Source organism: Erinaceus europaeus, chromosome 8, assembly GCF_950295315.1.
Source record: "Erinaceus europaeus chromosome 8, mEriEur2.1, whole genome shotgun sequence".
Taxonomy (NCBI): Eukaryota; Metazoa; Chordata; class Mammalia; order Eulipotyphla; family Erinaceidae; genus Erinaceus; species Erinaceus europaeus.
The window spans coordinates 19098399-19114304 of record NC_080169.1 but is presented as its reverse complement, the minus strand read 5'-3'; the positions used below and the strand labels follow the sequence as shown (position 1 = coordinate 19114304).

The 15906-nt window shown below is 36.1% G+C and overlaps 1 protein-coding gene across 1 annotated transcript in view; it reads left to right on the top strand.

The window, feature by feature from the left end:
• Positions 1-15906, top strand: part of STK3 (serine/threonine kinase 3) — a 267643-nt gene that overhangs the window by 183157 nt on the left and 68580 nt on the right. The window contains exon 10 of the mRNA XM_007532351.3: positions 8500-8675. Within this exon, the coding sequence (XP_007532413.1) occupies positions 8500-8675 (176 nt within the window). The remainder of the gene's footprint in view (positions 1-8499; positions 8676-15906) is intronic.

Genomic DNA, 15906 nt, shown 5'->3' with positions numbered 1-15906 from the left:
GGAGAAACGAGGTAATTTTGAACATTGCTTTTAATATTAAAGTAAAGAACTTTATAAGCAAAGATCAGAATTTAGTTGAAGAAATTGATGTCAATTTTATGTGATTACTCTGTTCTTAAGAGAAAGAGTTTGCCATGGCAACCACAATCACACATGACACTGGTTACTATCTTGAGATTTCCGGTTATACTCTACTGTTGAAGAGCCCACTACTTCTTCTTTACAAAATTTTAAACCAAAAACATCATCTCTTCTCTCCCACTTCTGTGAATATGTATCTCCCCGGAGACTTGACTGCACATTGTAGGCATGTGCTTCATATTGTGTAAATATTACAGAGCAAATGAAACTATTCCCATTAATTTTTTAAACAAACCTATGCTATTTTCCTTCTTAGCAATTAAAACAAATAATATTTTCTTTGTATATTCTCTAAATACTTGTGTGCTAACTTAAGCAATGGACACATTTTTTTATATTTATTTTATTCCCTTTTGTTGCCCTTGTTGTGACACATTGTTTTTTAAAGATTTTATTTATTTACTCATGAAGATATAAGGAGAGAGAGAGAGAGAGAGAGAGAACAAGAACACCAGACATCACTCTGGTACATGTGCTGCCAGGGATTGAACTCAGGACCTCATGCTTGAGAATCCAGCACTGGAGAATCCTCCACCATGCCACCTCCCGGACCACAGCAGTGGACACATTTAAGAGTGTTAGCACATACATTTAAAATAGCTACATATAAGAATTATTATGTAGCCATATCTTGGTTAAGAATACATCAATATAAAATCATCCACAAAAAGCCTAATGGAATAAACTGCCTTTCAAAAAATTTAAGAAAAACCCTAGACTTTAGTTAACTTTCTGTGAGAATGTTTAATTTGTATCTTTGGAATATTTTACAAAATTCTGAGTGTGGAACCCAACATGCATTTTATAATAGATTTGTAGGTGAGCCTATAATAGACCCTTTTTGTATTGGGAATGTAGTGGTAATGAAATCACTGTATATAAAAATGGGCTTGAAGTTTCAAACTGGAGTGTTTCTATAGTAAAAGTGAAGATTGCTTTTCCCATCTGTTTTTTTTTTTTTTTTAAATAAGGATAGATTTTTGTCTGGATATATCAGGGGAAAAAATAACAATGGTATACACAAAATAGCATTCCTTTCTCTTCTTCTTTAAAAACAAAACCAGAAACAGAGTACCCGACATTGATAAAGTGATTTTAATATCCTTTCTATAATGCCGTCTGTTGGAAGTACTTTTGTCCTTGCATAATTACTGCTGTAGCTTTAGTCATCAAGTCTGTATTCCAGGAAGGAGGAGAGGGTGAAGGCAGTGCTGAATGAAAGGAAAAATAACATTAAAATAGCATTGAAAAAAATAATAAAATAGCATTGATAACCCTTTGAATGTTAACATTTTCAGATACCTTTCTCCATGTGAGGAAATTGAGGAGTATCTTGTCAAAATGAGCACTTACAACAAAAATAGATATGTACCTCTATTATAATGCTACTTTTCTAATAAGATAAAAAAGAAAAGGATATGGGACAAAGGATACTTTTAAAAGATTTACCTTATAATTTAATTTACTGTTACTCTATAGAAAATTTGTTTAGGTTTAGCTACACTTGAATATTTCATTATTTATTCTTATAGAAAAGTACAGAAGGAGATAATAATTGAGATTGAACCCCAGACTCTATTTTGGAATAAAATGTTACCACAGAAACTAACTTAGATTAAAAAGTTTCATAGTGATGAAGTATAGAGACAAATCAGAGTTAAAAATCTTGAGACTTTAATGTGTTCTCTCAAAATGTCAGCATGTAACGTTATCAAATTATTAATTTCACCTTACTGTTTTAACATTGCTTTAAAAGCCTATATTTTGAGAGAATGGTTTCACACTTGCACATATGTGTATACAACACATTATACCACACCAACCACCGAAGTGTCTATGTCTTCACAACCCTTCCTCTGCTAACCACCTGAGTTTTCACAAAGTGTAAAAGACAAGTTTTCTTTTTTTGTGCCAGATTGTTTTGTTTTCAGTAATCTATATGCACATATGAGTGATATCATCCAGTAGTTGTCAATTCAAGAGAATGGCCCTTGTGCTCTTGAGAAGAATATGTACTTATTTCTTTGTGGATGGAACATTCTATTTTTATCTGTTAAATCCATCTCATCTATAATTTCATGTAAAACCAATGTTCCTTTGTTGCTGTTTTTGTCCAGATTGTCAGTCTTTTGCTCTAAGTTGTGTGTTAAGGCTCCTGTTAGTACTGTATTAACATCAGTATATCCCTTGAGGTCAGTTAGTATTTGTTTTGTATTTTGGTGCATCCACATTAAGTGTATCTGTATTAATGATAGTTATGGATTCCAGCCATACAGCTTCTTTGTGCTTGGCTATTTTATTTTGCCATTAGGGCATAGTGCCAGTGACTTTTTTCTTATTGTTATTATGATAGAAACAGAGAAAAAAGTGAGAGAGAGAGAGAGAGAGAGGAGGAGAGGGAAAGAAAGACATCTACAGTCTGCTTAAATGCTTGTAAAGCTTCCAGTCTGCAGGCGGTGACCAGAAGCTCAAACCCAGATCCTTGATTATGATAATGTCTGTGCTTTCTTTATTTGTTTATTATTATTTTTAACTCCTTTTTATTATTATCTTTATTTATTTATTGGATAGAGACAGCTAGAAATTGAGAGAAAGGGGGAAAGAGACAGAGAGACACCTGTAGCACTCCTTCACCCCTTGTGAAGCTTCCCCCCCTGCAAGTGGGTACTGGGGGTTTGAACCTGGGACCTTGCACATTGTAAAATGTGCGCTTAACCAGGTGTGCCACTGCCCAGCCCCCATCTTTGATTTACTGGTTGCACCACTGCCCAGCCCAACCTTTGATAATTTTACAATGATATATCTTGGTGTAGATCATCTTGGATTAAAGAATTTGGGTGCCTTTTTCTACTTCTTAAACATCTGTTTTCTGGTTGTTCCCCAGGTTTACAAACTTTTCAGACTTCTTTCTGGCAGTTTCTACTGTGTTCTCAAGAGGTTTTCTGTGAAATTTGTTGTTTTTGTGTTTGCATTAGGGGAGAGTTATTTATATATTTGCATTTATCCTGTCATGTACAAATCTGAAAATCCATTTCTTTTAGTAATAAGAAGTTTTGGAGAATTCATGTGAAGATAAAATACCAGTACATATCACTGGGGAAATAGCACATGAATTATACAGAAAGACTTTCAAGGGCTAAGTGGTGGCCCGCCTGGTTGAGCACATACATTATAGTGCATAAGAACCCAGCTTCAAGCCCCTGCAGGGAGGGAAGGTTAATAAGCAGTGAAGCAGTGTTGCAGGTGTCTCACTCTTCTCTCTCTCTCTCTCTCTCTCTCCCTCCTTCTCTGTCTCCCTTTTTCAATTTATTTCTCCCCAAAATAAACAATAATAAAATAAAAATAATTTTTAAAAATCTTTCCATGCCTGCGGCATCAAAAGACCCAGGTTTAATCCCCAGCACCACCGTAGACCAGAGTGAGCAGTGCTGTGGTGAAGGGAAGAAAACAAAAACCAACAATGCACAATGATGGGAGAGAATATGAGTATCACTGGGAGATAGGAGGCTGTACTCGCGGTCTGGGAGGTGCTGCAGTGATAAAGCTTTGGACTCTCAAGCATGAGGTCCTGAGTTCAATCCCTGGCAGCACATGTGCCAGAGTGATGTCTGGTTCTTTCTCTCTCCTCCTATCTTTCTCATTAATAAATAAATAAAATCTTTAGAAAAAAAAAAGAAGCTGTAGTCATGTGATAACTACCTTGTAAATCATTACTTCCCCCCAATAAAGTCATTTAAAAAAATAAAAGATGTAATTCATGAGCTGTAAAATAAAGTTAACATGTTACTTTCACTAACATGTTCATATTTATAAAGCTGTGTTTTTCGGGGGGGGGGGTCTCTCTGAACCTCTTCTCCAGTTAAGTTTTCTGTCTACATATTGGCCCATCTTCTAAAGAGGTTGCTTGGGGTTTTTTTGTTTGTTTTGTTTTGCTAACTTTACTGAGTTCTTTCTGTATTTTGGTTATCAGTCTTTTATCTGAAATATGTTGTATAAAGATCTCCCATTTTGTAAGCTGTCTTTCTGTTTGGGTGATGATAGTTTTCACTGTGCTAACATTCTTCAGATTGATGTAGTCCCATTGGTTTATATTTGATTTTGTTTTCTTTACTGTTGGACTTAAGCCTTTGAAGACATTTCTGTAGCAAAGATTTATGAATTGTTCTGCCAATGACTTCTTCTATGTATTTGATAGTTTCTGATCTATCGTCCATGTCTTTGATCCACTTTTATGCATGATGATGTGTAGTGGTTCAGTTTCATTCATTTGCATGTTTCAACACAATTTTCCCAATACCACTTGTTGAAGAGACTCTCCTTTCTCCAGTAGTGTTTTGGGCCCTCTTGTCAAGTATGAGTTGTCCATAGATGTGAGGGTTACACTGTCAATTACACTGGTGTATACATCTAGTTTTTTAAAACTATTGTTTTAATGATTCGTTTAATCAGATATTAAGCTTAGCTATCAAAACACCTGTAAGAAAATGAAAAAAGGCCTCTGTATGGTATGTATGCAGAAGAAATGAGAATCTCTGCATGTATAAAGAAAAATTAATTAAGAATAGTTACTGTTGGGGCCAGGTGGTAGTGCACCTGGTTAAGTACACCTATTACAGTGCACAAGGACCCAGGTTCAAGCCTCTGGTCCCCATCTTCAGGGGTAAAGCTTCACAAGTAGTGAAGCAGGTCTGCAGGTGTCTCTCTGTCTCTTTCCTACTCTATCTCCTCCTCACCTCTCAATTTCTGTCTGACTTTATCCAATAATAAATAAAATTTAAAAATATATTTTAAAAAGAATGCTTACTGTCATCAGAGGTTCAAAGAGTAATTTGGTATATCCCATTTGATGTTCACAATAGCATGGTGATGGAAACAAGCCAGGTGCCCACTGACAGACAAATGGATAATCAAAATGTAATTGATGCATACATTGAAATACTACTTTGCTACATTGTGGGCTTATTAGTGAAATAAGCCCATCATAAAATGACAAATACTGCAGTGATTCCCTCAAGATTAAAAGTGGTCAGTTTCGTAGACTCAAAAATAAAATGATGATCTCTTGGGTTGGTGAAAGATTACTTAATGGGTATAAAGTGTCAGTTTTGTAAGCTGAAAGGAGCTTTGGAGGTTGGTTGTACAACAATAAGAATATACTGGCACTACTAGATTGTACATTTTAAAGTGTTTGAGGTGGTAGATTTTATGTTACATTTATTTTATCACAGTCTTGAAAAGAAACACATGGTGTGAAATCAATGAAAATTTTCATTTTGATGCACAAAAAGTCATGTCACTTAAAAAGACAAATGAATTTTTTTCCATGAATAAACACTTGTCATCACCTACTTTTTTTTATTCTGATCTGTGCAAACTCAACTAAACTCCAAGCTTAACAAATAATACTATTAAGATCTCACTTACATTAAAAAAAAAAATCTGGGAGTCGGGCAGTAGCACAGTGGGTTAAGTACGCATGGCGCAAAGCACAAGGACCGACATGGGGATCCCAGTTCAAGCCCCCTGCTCCCCACCTGCAGGGGAGTTGCTTCACAATGGTGAAGCAGGTCTGCAGCTGTCTATCTATCTTTCCCCTGTCTGTCTTCCCCTCCTCTCTCCATTTCTCTCTGTCCGATCCAACAACGACGACATCAATAACAACAACAATAATAACTACAACAGCAATAAAAACAACAAGGGCAACAAAAAGGAAATAAATAAATATTTTTAAAATACTAATTTTTAAAATTAGTACTGTTATAAATTCGTTCTGGACTGGTCAGATCACCTTATCAATATTACATCTGATTTTAGAGGATCTTAGAGAAACTGTAAATTCCCCATAAGTGAGTAAATAAGATGATAATTCAGAAAACTATTTCATATGCAAGGAATGGGGGATGTCTTACTCGATAATCAACCAATTCAGAAGTCATTCTCTCTGTGTTCAGATATTTAAGAAACTGATATATTCAGAAGAAAAACACCTGAGTTGCTTGAAAGCTACCTTGTGGGGGAGTATACTTCTGGTCATAGGAAATTTAAGAAAAAGGTACCTAACTTATCTAGAGGACAGCAGTGTAGAAAATATCTCTCGAACTTTTTTTTTAAATCTTTTTTGTAATTATTTATTTATTTTTCCTTTTTGTTACCCTTGTTGTTCTTCATTGCTGTTGTAGTTATTGTTGTTATTGATGTTGTCGTTGTTAGATAAGACAGAGAAATGGAGAGAGGAAGGTAAGACAGAGAGGAGGAGAGAAAGATAGACACCTGCAGACGTGTTTCACCACCTGTGAAGCCACTCCCTTGCAGGTGGGGAGCCGGGGGCTCGAACTGGGATCCTTAAGTCGGTCCTTGTGCTTTGCGCCACGTGTGCTTAACCTGCTGCGCTACTGCCTGACTCCCCCCCTTAGGCTTTTAAACTCTGTGACTTCTCAGAATCCCATTCAAAAACCACTCACTAGGGAAGGCCACAGTAACCAGATTGTGTAAATCTAGTTATGTTTCCTTTCCATTGCAACCATAAACGAGGTCTAGATAAACAAGGCACTGAAAGACTCTTTGGTAGCAGACTGATGTGGCTTGATTTGCATTTAGAAAGGTCACTGTGTTTTCAGTTTGAAATCAACATCAAAAATTTTTTTTAATTTTTTTATCATCTTTATTTACTAATTAGATAGACAGCCAGAAATCAAGAGGGAAGGGGATGTTAAGGAGAGAGAGAGAGAGACAGGGAGAGAGAGAGACCTGCAACAGTGCTTCACTAGTTGTGAAGCTTTCTCCTGCAGGTGGGGAGTGAGGGCTTGAACCTGGATCCTTGTGCATTGTAGCATGTGCACTCAACCAAGTGTGCCATCACTTACCCCACCCCCTTTTAAAAGAAATTTTTCTCCTTTTTTTTAACTTAATTTTTTAAATTATTTTAATTTATTCCCTTTTGTTGCCCTTGTTTTATTGTTGTAGTAATTTTTTTTGGTCTTTATTTACTTACTGGATAGAGACAGCCAGAAATCGAGAGGAAAGGGAATGATAGAGAAAGAGAAAGACAGAGAGACACCTGCAGCACTGCTATACTACTCCCAAGGCTTTCCCTCCATAGGTGGGGCCCAGGGGCTTGAACAGCCTGGGTCCTTGCACATTGTAACATGTGCACTCAACCAGGTGTGCCACCACTCCGTCCCTCTTTTGCCTTTCCTTCTGCCTCATCTGTGTCAGAAAATGTCAGCTCAAAGCAATGAAACCCAGGTGACAACCAAAAAAAAAAAAGAAAAGAAAAAGAAAAGGAAGAAGGGGGGGAATGATTTAGAGACTGCTATAATGGCTTAGTCAAGAAATGATTAGAAAATAAACTGAGGCAGTAGCACTAGTGAATAGAAAAGTAACACTAAAGGGACTAAGATCAATTATTCATGATAGAGGAAGAAAAGAGTCTGAGTTCTCAACTTTGTCACTTTCAGGGATTGAAATAATAATGTTGACTTTAGCAGAGATAGTATTAGGAGATCTGAATTTAACTTTGAAGTTGGTACGCTTGAGGTAGCTCTAATTCACCTCAACTGAGTACTTCAACAGCAAGATGTAGGAAAACTGGGTGTAGAGAACTTAGGAGCCAGGTTAGAGCTGGAGAAATAAAGTTGGGAATCACAGATAGAAAGGTGACTGGTAAAACTAAACAATTCCAGAAATGGAAACAGCTACAAAGACATTGAGGAAACAGAGGAATGGCCCAAGAGGCAGCTAGACAAGTTCTAACATCTGAGAGCTGGTCATGGTATTTGATGACAAGAACAGTATAAACTTAGATGTCAACAAATACCTGGTTTTAAAAATTTTACATTTTTGACAAATTTCAAAGACATCTGAGATAATTTTAATAAAATTAGCATTCTGTCCATTCTAAAGTGTTTCTGTAGTATAGAAATATTGTGTGTCTAACTATTAGTTGACATTAAAATTTTGTATTAGCAATTTACAAGACAATATAGTAGGGATATCATTCCACGCCAATCCCAAAGTTCTGGGTCCTCGTGTCCCCAACAATAACCACCATAATTTTCCCAAGGTCTCATAAGAGATGGATTAGCTTCATTTTATTTTATTTTTGCAAGTTTATGTGTTTCAATTCTCTTTATTCCACATGCATGAAGTCACATGGTAGTTACATTTCACATTCGTGTATTTGCTGACATTTTATTTGACCTGGGCATTTTTATGTATTCATTATTATTTTTTTCCTTTGTTCATGTTGTTCTTGAATCTAGTCATTGCTAATTTGTCATATTGCTCAATAAAAAATAATGCTTCTGTAAAAGTCCTACTTATTTAAGAATTTACACTTCCTTCTGTTCTTTACCAAAGGGAATGCAACTTCACCACAGGTACAGAGACCATCTTTCATGGACTACTTTGATAAACAAGATTTCAAGAACAAGAGTCATGAAAACTGTAATCAGAATATGGATGAACCCTTCCCTATGTCCAAAAATGTTTTTCCTGACAACTGGAAAGTTCCTCAAGATGGAGACTTTGACTTTGTAAGTACAGTTTATTTCTCATTTTTATGTTTCCATTATCTTTATTTTACCATGCACATTGATAAGAGTAATTTAAATGTGTGTATAAGGTAATAAGCTATATATTAATATGAATTGTATAGCTAGCTCTAAGGTAGGGGAATGATAAAGTTATACTTTGCTTATAAAATTGTACTTGCAAAGAAATATAACTAATGGCTTTTAGATAAGTAAGTCATAGCCCAGATATAGAGAAATATTTAGAACTTTCAAAAATGTAAATGACAACTGTTTTCAGAGTATGTTTCAAATAATGTAAATATGAAATACTTCTGATAGTAAATTGACATCTAGAACAAATGATGTTACTGTATCATGACACAGAATTTTAGAAATTTGCCTCAACTATGAAAGTTAACTGCATCAGTTTCTGTTTCTGTTCACTTGGTTTGAAATAAGTCCTATTTTGAATTTAGTCAGTGTATAAATTTCAATATATAAGTGATTTTTTCAAACTCTGTTGTTCCAGTATCTCTTTATCTCTTCTCTGTTTTTTTTCAATTAGTCACATATTCTTACTAGTAATTTAATAATGGCTTTAAAATGTATAAGTTTACGGCGCTGTATATATAATTCAATACCGCATCACCTCCCACCCCTATGATAACCACCCCCATAGTTCACACAAAGCCTTAGAGGCAGTGTGTTCACTTTTTTTTCCTTTTGCAAGTTCATGGGTTTTGATTCTCTATCTTTCAAATAGGAGTTAAGCCTATTTGTATTTGTAGTTGTTTGTTTCACTTCTTACTTCAGTAAGCATAATCTTGTCCCAAAAGTCAGGATCATTTTCTAAACTGCATTGTTTGCCCCTGAGTCTATATCCCATGGCTTCTCTGTCTGCTCTGCTGCTCTGTGACTCTCTCCTGCTCCCCTTTTCCACTCTGCTCACACGCATATGCACTTACTTCCGGCGATGTAGTTTCTTGAGAAGTTTCAGCTATAGTTAAATGAGATGTGCATTCTTCTGTTGAGTATCTAATTGTCTTGGAGAGACATCTGTATTAACTAATCATGTATGTATAATAAAATTATAAATTTATGTGTATATCTTCAAATTTTTAAGTAACCTTTTTGCTTAGTTGCCATGCTTCTAAATAGTGTAAGATTATAAGTATTTTAGTGTTAAGCACTGTTTTTTCCTAACTATTGTGATGATTTAAGATTTTTATTAGTCACATGATACAGTTTCAATATCTGTCCGCGATAAACTTTTTACTAATTGCTAACAGATACTACCAAGGGCAGGAGTTAATATGAAAACATTTACTGTAATTTCTAAGGTTTTTTTTTTATTTATAAATTAGAAAAAAAATAACATCAGTTTTTCTGTAGTTCTGCTAAGGCTTCTTTGTAAGCTATCTCCTTTAAAAAAAAAATTATGAATTATTTAGAAAGCTGACATTCAGGCCTTAAATCATTCATGGACATGATGAATTATGTAGAGTACTTAGCATCAAAGAACTCTGTCTTGTCTCAGGTGGAATAAATCGTAATAGCCTCGGGGAAACAGTTTGAAATGAGTTAGAAAGCAATGAATAATTTCTTATACTTAAGAAATAGAAAAGAAAGTGATTTAATTCTACCTCAGTTAGTCCTTGCTGCCATCCTTATAAGTTAGTAGTTTAAAACACAGCTACTTTATTCGCTCACGATTTTGTGGTGAACAGTTTACTATCAATATAGTCAGCTGACGGACTCCTCTGCTGCTCTCACCTATGTCTCACTCTAGTCATCTGTCAGCTTGACTAGAACTGAATGATCAGTCTCTTGTGGTTTTTGTTTTTAACTATAATTCAGTTTTATTTTTTATTAGTGATTTAATAATTATTAACAAAACTGCAGGATTAAGAGGGGTACAGTTTTATATAATTCCCACCACCCCAGTTCTGTATCCCATTCCTTCAATTGAAATATTTATTATTATTATTATTATTATTATTATTATTATTTTGTCTCCAGGGTTATTGCTGGGGCTAAGTGCCTGTACTACAAATTCACTCCTCCTGGAGGGAATTTTTCCCATTTTTGTTGCCTTTGTTGTTGTTGTTCTTTTTATTGTTGCTGCTGGATAGGACAGAAAAATCAAGAGAGGAGGGGAAAGAGAGAGAGTGAGAGAGAGAGAGAGAGAGAGAGACACCTGCAGACCTGCCTCACCGCTAGTGAAGACACCCCCCTTCCCACACACACACACACACACACACACCTTGCAGGTGGGGAGCCAGGGTCTGGAATCGGGATCCTTGTGCCAGTCCTTGTACTTCACACCATGTGCGTTTAACTTGCTGCACTACCACCCAGCCCCCGAAAACTTCCCTATTGTTTATCCCTCTGGTAGTGTGGACCAAAATTCTTTTATGGGGTGCAGGAGATAGAAGGTCTGGCTTCTGTAATTATTTCTCCTCTGGACAAAGTGTTGAAAGATCTATCCATACCCCCAGCCTGTCTCTATATTTTCATAGTGAGATAGGACTCTGGGGAGATGAGGTTCCAGGACACATTGGTGAGTGAAGTTGTCTGCCCAGGGAAGTCAGGATAGTATTACGGCCAGTATCTGCAACTTGCTGGCTGCAAAGCAGTAAGATATAAGGCAGGACAAATTGTTTAATAAGCAGGAACCTAAAGGTAAGAATAAAGCAAATGGAACCAAGGGTCTTCATATGGGAAGAAGCTAGGAAGCCTATTTTAGGTATATTCCAAGGACCCCATGACTTCAGTAATTTTTGCCTGAGTCTGATAACTAACATGCAGATGGGTTTAAAGTCTTGTCTGGGAAGATGCTGTCAGAGTTGACAATAGGCCTAGAAAGCTGCATTAGGGCAGAAAGTAGCTCCCAAATATGAGGAAAGTATATAAATACTATTAACCGTGAAGACAGTCCATAGAATAGCACATTTGTAAACCATAACATCTAATAAGAGGTTAAAATACATTATACATAGAGAACTCCTATAGCTCAACAACAGAAAGCCCAAACAACCCAATTAAATACTGAATAGAGTATTTAAATAGCTGTGTCTCCAGAAATTTTATACAAATGGTCAGTAAGCAAATGAAAATGTGCTCAATCTCTCTCAGCACTAGGAAAATAGAAATTAAAATCACAGTGAGATAACTGCTTCACACCCATTGCGATGGTGTGTGTGTGTGTGTGTGCGTGCGTGCGTGCGTGCGTGCGTGCGTGTGTGTGTGTGTGTACGTACCAGCATGTTGGTAAGGATTTGGAAAAACTGGAATCTTCCTTGTGCACTGAAGATGGGCATATAAAGTGGTGCAACTGCTGTAGAAAATAGCATATGGTATTCCTCGGGGCGGGGGTGGGGGGAGTTAAACGTAGAATTACCATGTGATACAACAATTCCATTCTGGAAATGCACCCAAATGAAGTAAAGGCAGGAGTCAAACAGATATTCACACATCAACACTTATAGCAACGTTATTCAGAGTAGACAAAATATGGAAGCAAACCCCAAGTGTTCACTAGTGGAAAAACAAAAGCAGTAAATGCATGCAATATAATGTCTTTTAGTCTGATATCATTAGTCTAACTTAAAAAGGGAGAAAATTCTGGCACATGCCAGAAACTTTGAGGACATTATGTTAAGTGAATGAGCCTATCAGAAAAGATTCTACTTATATGAGGAAACCAGAGTAAACAAATTTATAGAGTATAAAGCAGAACAGTACTGTAAAATAAAATGAGTTTTATTTTTCAGCAGATGCAAAGTTTTTTGTTATTGTCATCTTGTTTTTAATAATGAAAAAATTCTGAGGGCCAGGTGGTGGTACACCCAGCTGAGTGCACATATCACAAGGCTTAAGGAATCAGGTTTAAGCCCCCACTCCCCACCTGCAGGAGGGAAGCTTCATAAATGGTGAAACAGTGTTTCATGTCTCTCTCTCTCTCTATCTCTTTCTCTCCCCCCTCCTTTCTCCAACTCAACTCCTTTCTGTTCCTATCCAAAATAAGGAAAATATAAAAGAAAAAAAGGAAAATGTCCCAGTCCCAAGGAGGCTAGGGAGAAGCTCATCATTAGACTTGTCTGTCTGAGGCCTGAGAGACCTCAGCTTGAATTGAGTGCTGCTCTGGTCACTTCTCTCTTTCTCCCCCTCCCTCTCTCCCACTCTCTCTCAAAAGTGAATAAATAAATCTTTAAAAATCATATTCAGAAAGCTCTGAAGATAGATGGTTGTGATAGTTTCACTACAATGTGAATGAATATACATAATGTCACTGATCTCTATAGGCACTTAAAAATTACTAAAATGAGTTATCGGTTATGTACATTTTACCAAATTAAAATGAATCTCATAGTGTCACTTCTTTATTTTTAAATATTTTTTAATTTGTATTTATTTATTATCAAAGACAGAGAAAAATTGAGAGGGATGGGGAGATAGAGAGGGAAAGAGACAGAGAGATATCTGCAGCCCTGCTTCACTACTTGTGAAGCTTTCCCCCTGCAGGTGTGGGCTGGGGGCTTGAACCTGGGTCCTTGTACACTGTAATGTGTACACTTAACCAGCTGTGCCACTGTCTGGCCCCCATAGTGTCACTTCTACCATATGTTGTGAACCAAAATTTGTCTTATGGCCAGTTCAGATTTGAAGGATATGGTACTAGATTTCTCCTTGTGATGGGAAAAATAACAGTTACATTGCAAAATGAAAGGAGTTGTGATAACTACTTTAAAAGCCATCTACCAGAAATTGCCATAATTAAATTCAACAGAAATTAGGATGTTTAGTTTAGGAAATTGGAGGTTACTGTTGACTTTATTTCTTTTTTAATATATTTTTTATTTTTAGTAAGATTATATAGTGTACATTTTTTAAGATGAGGAATTAAATAATAGAAGGTAGAGGGGGAAAAATAAAGGATATGTTCTAACAGTTGGAATGAGACTTCAGTAGATTCTTTAACTTAATCCATTTTCCACAAAAGTATTTCTTCTCTGACTTAGACGTGGCACCGTAAAAAAAAAAAAAAGTTGGTGGCAGGGTGGCTAGGTGTCTTCCTTTCTGAACCTTCACCAAACCTTTCAACTAGATATGCTGTTGTCCTCCCCATCTTCCCATTATGTTGAGAAAGTGGGGAAATGTTAATAATAGCTACTGAGGACCCCACTCAGGAAACGGAGGGAAGTAAGAGATGAATTAAGGAGGGATTGCCAAGTGATGAAAAAAAGAGTTGCTGTGAGTAGTGATAAGTGTGGTAAAAGACAAATAAAAGTGTGTAAGGGGAACTAAAAGAGAGCAGGAAAAGAGGAAGCATAGGTGAGGTAAAGTGTAAGGATTTGATGGAATACTTTGCTTACAAAGCAAGGGAAATGAACTAAAAGCAAAAGCAGATTTCCACTTAAGTCTCCAGCTGGTAATGATAAGGGAAATCTGGTCTTATTCATTCCATCATACATTAGATATAGAATCTTTAAAAATGTGACTTATCAAATATAAAGTATGCTAAGGGTTATATGTTTATCTTTCCTTTTTATGATGTATCTCAAGGCTACCTTCCAAAAGAGAACTGGATTTTATGTGATTCTTCTGTCTATTAAATTGAAATTGTGTAAAGCAGCCTTCAGTTGCTTTGACCATATTTTCAAGACAATAGAAGCTTTATCCTTCTGCCTAGAGGAAAAATAGATTCTCTGAAAGAAAAATAAAATCTAACACTTTATTATCTTTTGTATTATTCAGAACAGATTCAAAACTCAGAGAGGAACCTGCTAGACAGATGTGCAGAGGAGGAAGCATTCTTTATCTTAAGACTTGTATGCAATACAATTTGTGCATTTTCTTTTAGCATGTCTTTTGGATGTTCAGTGCACTGTGATTTCATTTATGTTCCTGAATGTAACAAAATTATAGGAGAATGAATTAATGATGTCTTCAATTTGGAAGTAGCATAAAATCAGGATAAACTATATTTGGACTAATGAAAGCAATTATTTTAGCCCTACTAAAAATTTCTGTTTAGGATATACATCAAAAGGTTTTAAAAAATAAATGTAAATGGCAAACCTGTTTATGATAGCACTAGTCTAATGTTTCAGTTTCCCTTAGAATTATTTCCAAACAGCGTCAGCAGCCAGATTGTTTGGTGTTAAATAAAAAGCATGTAGATCATGTTTTGTGGAAATTACAGTATCATACTTAAGTAGATATATTTTGGGTGATGTAAAGATTTTGGAATAAGAACAAAACTTTAAAAGCCATCTGTTAGCCCACTATATCAATTCCAAATTTGAGATAGAGAAATGAGATTGATATAATAAGTATAAGAGGACTTAGATGAATCTGCCTTTTAAAAAGAACATTTTTTATTCATGATTTAATAATGGTCTACAAGAATGTAAGATAGCAGGAATAGCTCCATACTGTACCCATTGTCACTCAAATTCTGCGACCCTCCTCCTCTCCAGTGATACTCAACATAGTTCTCACAAGGTATTAGAGATCGTTTGGCTACCCTTCCTCCCACCCCCAAGTTAAAAAAAAAAATGTGACATTATCTTCACAAGCAGTGAAGCAGGTCTGCAGATGTCTATTCCCCCCCCCCCCATCTTCCACCTTCCCCTTCCCTCTCAATTTCTCTCTGTCCTATCAAAAGAAAAAAAGAAAAAGAAAAAAATGGCTCCAATAGCAGTGGGTTCATAGTGCAAGCAATGAGCCCCAGAGATAGCCCTGGAGGCAAAATTAAATATAGATCATTATGACCTTTGGGATAAAGGGGATGGAACTTGAGGTAATTATGTTTAGCAAAGTAAGTAAGGAATGAAAGACACTGCTGGATGGTTTCAGATGTGGGGTATAGGATATTGAAACATGCAAATCAGCCTTTGTTTGACTCAAAGTGATCTTAAACATTTCTTGGTTACTATGAATTCTATTTTTTCAATTTGTCTTGTTATTTTGAGTTAAGGGACACAAGAATCCTCCAGAACCACACTAAATGATAGTTCTCTTCCTTCCTTCCTTCCTTCCTTCCTTCCTTCCTTCCTTCCTTCCTTCCTTCCTTTCTTTCTTTCTTTCTTTCTTTCTTTTTTTTCCTACAGGGTTATTCCTGGGGCTCAGTGCCTGCACTATGAATCCTCTGCTCCTGACAGCCATTTTTCCATTTTATTGGATAGGATAGAGAGAACTTGAGGGGGGGAGAGACACAGAGACAGAAAAGAGACCTGCAGACCTGCTT